At 36.1% G+C, this 6,263-nt stretch overlaps 1 protein-coding gene across 1 annotated transcript in view; it reads left to right on the top strand.

The window, feature by feature from the left end:
* MSH2 (mutS homolog 2) overlaps nucleotides 1-6,263 on the top strand; it is a 79,978-nt gene that overhangs the window by 69,501 nt on the left and 4,214 nt on the right. Inside the window, exons 11-14 of the mRNA XM_008586202.1 lie at nucleotides 412-509; nucleotides 2,878-3,123; nucleotides 4,217-4,421; nucleotides 5,812-6,059. Of these exons, the coding sequence (XP_008584424.1) occupies nucleotides 412-509; nucleotides 2,878-3,123; nucleotides 4,217-4,421; nucleotides 5,812-6,059 (797 nt within the window). The remainder of the gene's footprint in view (nucleotides 1-411; nucleotides 510-2,877; nucleotides 3,124-4,216; nucleotides 4,422-5,811; nucleotides 6,060-6,263) is intronic.

The following is a 6,263-nucleotide window of genomic DNA, read 5'->3' as shown; positions in this document are numbered from 1 at the left end:
AACTTTCAGTATCAAATGATAGTAGTGCTACAGTAATGAGATATACTGTCATGTGTGCGTGTGTGTGTGCGCGTGTGTGTGTGTGTGTAAAGGGTAGATGGCTCCCATCCTAAATAAGGATTTCATTTAAGTATTTTATACAAAGTCACAGATCAGAATTTCACTCTAGGGAATAAATAGTATAGCAAGAATTGTGCTGGTGCACTGTTCTAAACAGCATAGAAGGAGATTAATAAACTGAATTCTAGCCACATCTGTCTCTGAATTGCCCATTTTCTACCTGTATTTCCGTTTTAATTATCATAGTTTTAATGCTTCATAGAATAGATACTCTAGATATGTTTATGTAGTGCACATTACTTCTAGTAGATGTTTTGATATTTTTAATAACACCATTATCTTGATTTGCAGTAAACTGAGTTCTTTCAATGAAGAATATACCAAAAATAAAACCGAGTATGAGGAAGCTCAGGATGCCATTGTTAAAGAAATTGTCAATATTTCTTCAGGTAAATTTAGTAAAACCAATACATTAAATGTTATGACTATGACCTGGTTTTTGTAATAGAAGAACATTAGGTGTTTGAAGAATATTGTTTTATGGTCTGTGTTTTTTTTTAAAGCCATTACACACTGACTATTTAATATGCTAGGATACCTGTAAAACAACATATACTGTATTATGGTAGGAATTGTAACTGGAAATTACTCTCATACATAAAAAGATAATGCTCATGTAGGAATAAGCTAAGGAATGGGAATACCTTAAAAAACAAAGATGTGCAGAAGAGCACAAAACTTACTATAGTTTTAACAGGGAAAGGAAACATTAAGGTCTACAAGGCAGTAATATCTTGGATCATCTATGGGCTTATGCTCTAGGTTATGGATATAAATATCACTAAAAAGAAAATATAAATTAAAATATAAAATATAAATTTTTGAGTTCTATGTGCCATTTTTAGATTTTCAGAATCCGTTCCAGAGGCACCATTTGAGGTGATTATCTTGTAATTAAAGGGACAGCACTACATGGCATCATTGCCATGGTATTGCCCTTAGATTGGAATGAATATGTTTAGCACAGGGTACGTGGTGATGTGTTAAGCTAGAAGGCTTTGCCTACCACCATGTATCTACTGACTGTAACCTTTATTGTGCCTTTCAAAAATATCCTAACAAACTACCTTAACCAACTGATTAAAGTTCGCATCACCGATCATGGGACACATGACAATGTGCTTCTTGATATGATACAGAGGGAAGGACACAATATTACCTATGTAGTGTTCTTGACAAAAATATTTAATCTGATCAAAACAAGAAGAAAATCAGGAACTCTTTAAAAATGTCATGAAACAGAAAAGAAATGGACAGTATCTGTTTTAGTTTAAAGGAGGCTTGAGGGAATGCAGCATATAGGGAATCCAAATGAGTCAAATTTCCTGCCATATGATTAAATTCATAATTTTGTGTTTTACTTTAATTAAACACTTCTCTTGAATGTCCAGTGAAACTTTTGACATGTGATGTGGGTCTATTACACCAACCCCTCTGACATGTTAACATTTAGACTCTATTCTGAAATTTTTGATCATTGTTACTGCCTCCACATGTGTTGGTTAGCATGTTTCAGGGACTTTTAATGTACGTAATAGCTTTTAGTTTTAATGCTCTAGCAGAGTTTTGAAAATGTTTTAAGTGGCAATTAGGGATCAAAATGTATGCTGACATTCTCTGCATGTGGTACGTTTGAAAAAGGATAAAGCTCTGGGCCGGCCCATGGCTCACTTGGAAGAGTGCAGTGCTGATAACACCAAGGGCACGGGTTCAGATCCTGTATAGGGATGGCTGGTTCGCTCACTGGCTGAGTGTGGTGCCTAACAACACCAACCTAAGGGTTAAGATACCCTTAATGGTCATCTTTAAAAAAAAAAAAAAAAACACAAAAAACTCAACTGACGTCTTAGTCAGTTTGTATGTGCACAGGCCTTGACAGTCACATAACAACTTGCTGCCTGATACTTGCACATTTCTTGTGATAATTGTGAGGCACCACCCTGGTTTCAGTTCTTAAAATTTAGGAAAAGGTGTGTCTTTAAATTGAGGGTGTGCCTCAGATATTACTTTCACCTGTTTCTCTTACCTTATTAACTCATATATTATGAAAGCTTTTCCTTAATAGTATCTTTTTAAACTCTACTTCATTTCTTTATAAACAGCTCTACAGTTTTATATTTTACTGGATTTTGGAAAGGGAGGGCACCACACTCTTTTTTTTTTTTTTGTCTTTTTCCGTGTCCGGCAACGGATCGCAACCCTCAGTGTTGCCCCCGTACCGGACCGGGGACCGGCAATGGGATCGCAACCCTCGGTGTCGCTCCCGCGCCTCGCTCAGCCAGTGAGCGCAAACCGGTCTGTATGTGGGATTCGAACCCTCGGGCGGGAGTGCCACCGCGCTTCCCAAGCGGCGCACTATCCAGTGCGCCACCGGGCCGGCCCACCACCACACTCTGTTTTTGAAATCAGTTCACAGTAGGGAAGGATATAGCAACACATTTTAACCCCGTGTTGAGTTTTAGGTGTTTCTTTCATGTTTCGTACAGCAAACTTGTTAATTTTTTTTAAGTGTATTAATTAATCATTCTTTTTTTTTTGGTAGCTGGCCAGTATGGGGATCCAAACCTGTGACCTTGATGTTATAAGTCTGTGCTATAACCCACTGGGCTAACCAGCCAGCATGTAAAGTATATAAATTAGGAAATGGGTTTTGAATTCACAAATGAAGGAGTTCAATTTATTCTTATTTTTATAGTTTATATCTATTTTTATTATTCAATATTCCCATGTACATTTTCTGTCTTTATTTTTATACAGGCTATGTAGAACCAATGCAGACACTCAATGATGTGTTAGCTCAGCTAGATGCTGTTGTCAGCTTTGCTCATGTGTCAAATGGAGCCCCTGTTCCATATGTACGACCGGTCATTTTGGAGAAAGGAAAAGGAAGAATTATATTGAAAGCATCCAGACACGCTTGTGTAGAAGTTCAAGATGAAGTTGCGTTTATTCCTAATGATGTATACTTTGAAAAAGATAAACAGATGTTCCACATTATTACTGGTAAAACAAAACAAAACACTTAGCTCGTGAGCTTATTGGGGTGGTAACATTTCTCTTTTTTTAGGTTGAAGTAGAAATATACTTTAAATTGATGAAGAAAATCCCAGTCCTTGACATTAGAAAAAGAACATGATATTTATACTAGTTAGTAATATATTCACATTTGTATTAGAGAGAAGATTTGGAAGTGGGGATAAGGCTTATGCGAGAATATTGTATTCATGTGAAACCTCTGTTCCAGGGGTTCAGAGCATTTAAAAAACCCCTTCATCTTCAAAGCTTACCTTTGAGCCAGTCCTGTCAATAGTGAGGTTATTGAAGGCCAGGCAGAATTTGGCTGCTGGAAAAACCTCAGCTTATAGTAGCAATTCTTTTAAGACAGGGCATCATATGTTCACATGAAACTCAAAAAAGGTAGCCTTGCATATAGACTAACATGGCAAGTCTCAGCTGAGGTGTTTTGAGAGATCTTAACCAGGTTCTAGAGAATAAAAAGGGAAATAGGAGTTTTTGGGCAAATATATTTGGGAAACATTCAATGATTATATTGTTTCCCCAAATGGGTTTTCAAGTTCATATAATATAACCCCAACAAATAAGTTGCACATTTTCCAAAAGAAGGGTCATGTCTTTTGGCTTTAGTGTAGAGTTTAAACAATTTGAAAAATTTGACCGTACTAATCTGTTGACCAGGAGCCCCATTTATTAGTAAGTAACAGTATTAAGTTAATTTATCAATTAGGCCTGTACTACTTTTCTGGAAGTCATTAAATTAGCCTGCCTGTAGTTCTGTGAGCTGTGGGAGAATATATGTATGGTCTTTCTAGGCCATAATCCAGTTACAGGTAAAGCATATTTTTCATGGCTTCTCTTGATAAAGAGCCCAGTGTAGGTTTGTCAGAAGAAATAATAGCATTGCTTTAGGGGTAGTATGGGCAGTAATTTTGTTTGTCCATGTCTTTGGGTTCTGCCTCTAGTGTGCCATATTAGTGTGATCTAGGTGATTAAGCATCAATGTACAGTTTAGAGTTAACCATCCATTTATTAGTAGCAGAAAGAAATTATAATCTTTTTGATTTATTTTGTCTTATAGGTCCCAATATGGGAGGTAAATCTACATATATTCGCCAAACTGGGGTGATAGTACTCATGGCCCAAATTGGGTGTTTTGTGCCGTGTGAATCAGCAGAATTGTCCATTGTGGACTGTATCTTGGCTCGGGTAGGGGCTGGTGACAGTCAGTTGAAAGGAGTCTCCACATTCATGGCTGAAATGTTGGAAACTGCTTCTATTCTCAGGTAAGTGCGTGTCCCAGTCCCCTGACAATGGAAATGAATGTTCCTATCTTGTGAGAAGTAATATTTGTTGATTTGTCTATAAAACATCTGAGAACACTTATCTTAGTTTAATAGTTGTTTTCCTGTGAACTTTATGTACTTTGTATTATCTTAAAAGGGTGATTAGTGATAGTCGTGGAAAACCACTTTGATTTTTATTTATTTACTTATTTATTTATATATATTTTTGGTGGCCGGCCGGTATGGTGATCCGAACCCATGACCTTGGTGTTACCAGGCTGTGCTCTAACCAACTGAGCTAACCAGTCAGCTCTCACTTTGATTTTTAAAGTTGTCTATTTAAGGTTTTGGATAATAGGTCGTCTTATAAATCTTCCCCGCTACCGTACTTTTGCTTGTGCTGTTCATGCTACTTGGAATGGTCCTTTTTGTGCTTTATCCAAGTCCTTCACAATCTTTAAGGCCCTAATGATGTAAATTTTATTTCTCTGATGATTTTTCTAGTCACATAAGCCTAAGGTTGAGGGTGTTTCTTCTCTGAACTCCTACTCTTTGATATGCCTATAACTTATTAAATTATTTTAGAAGTTACTGAAATCTTTTGTCTTATTACACTTTTTTAGAAGTGTCCTTGAAGGCAGGGACTATGCCTTCTCTTTCTTGGTATCTTCTAAAGTACTTTGCATGTAGTAGGTCCTTAGTAAATTATGTGTAAATCAACTTAAATCAAACTTCTGAGAGGTTCTATTGTTTGTGAGGAATTAAAAAAGCAATACAAATATTCTGTATAGTGATTAGGCAACAGATTAATATTCATAAATAAAAAAGTTAAAGAAATAAGCAAAAGATGCGAAAATGAAATATATAACTAATCAGCACATGAAAGACGTCAAATTCACTAATTAAAAAAAAAGCTTCCCATCCTTACGTTTGGTTAAAGATAGAAAAGAATGGTAATATGTGGTACAGGTAGGGCTGTGGCAGGCATACACATTTGCATGACCACCTGCAATGAATACAAGTGTCTTTATCATTACAGCCCTGGTCCCATCTTCGTTCGGTTTTTGTTTTTTAAAAATCTTGGCTAATTTGATTGGCATGAAATAAATGATAACTGCCTTATTTGAAAATTCTTTGATTACTACTAGTGTGATTGGTAACTTAAAAAATGTTAATTCACTATTTGTTCTCCTTCCATCAATCATTTGTTCATGTCCATGCCAATTTTCTATTGAAGTTTTAGTGCTTTTTATTGAATCTTGAATTTTTTATAAAGATAATTAATTTGCTATGTTTATGGCATATCTTTCCCAGTGTATTGTTTTAATTTTGTTTTTTGCATCACCACATTTTATACCATGAAAAATTTTCATATAATTATGTGTTTCAGGTCTGCAACCAAAGATTCTTTAATAATCATAGATGAATTGGGAAGAGGGACCTCTACCTACGATGGATTTGGATTAGCATGGGCTATATCAGATTACATTGCAACAAAGATTGGTGCTTTTTGCATGTTTGCAACTCATTTTCATGAACTTACCGCCTTGGCCAATCAGATAGCAACTGTTAATAACCTACATGTCACAGCACTAACCACTGAAGACACCTTAACTATGCTCTATCAGGTGAAGAAAGGTGAGTATATACCACTGGTGTACTGTAAATTCAGACTGTGACAGTGGGAAACTTACTACCCTTGAAATTATCAGTAATTGCCTTATTCCCTCTAAGTTAGTATGAATAATGGATGTTTCTTTTTGTTGTTGTTGTTGTTGTTGTTTTTTTTAAAGATGACTGGTAAGGGGATCTTAACCCTTGACTTGGTGCTGTCAGCACCAC

The sequence above is a fragment of the Galeopterus variegatus genome, unplaced genomic scaffold (genome assembly GCF_000696425.1).
Source record: "Galeopterus variegatus unplaced genomic scaffold, G_variegatus-3.0.2 Scaffold3876, whole genome shotgun sequence".
Taxonomy (NCBI): Eukaryota; Metazoa; Chordata; class Mammalia; order Dermoptera; family Cynocephalidae; genus Galeopterus; species Galeopterus variegatus.
This window is presented reverse-complemented; position numbering and strand designations above follow the sequence as displayed.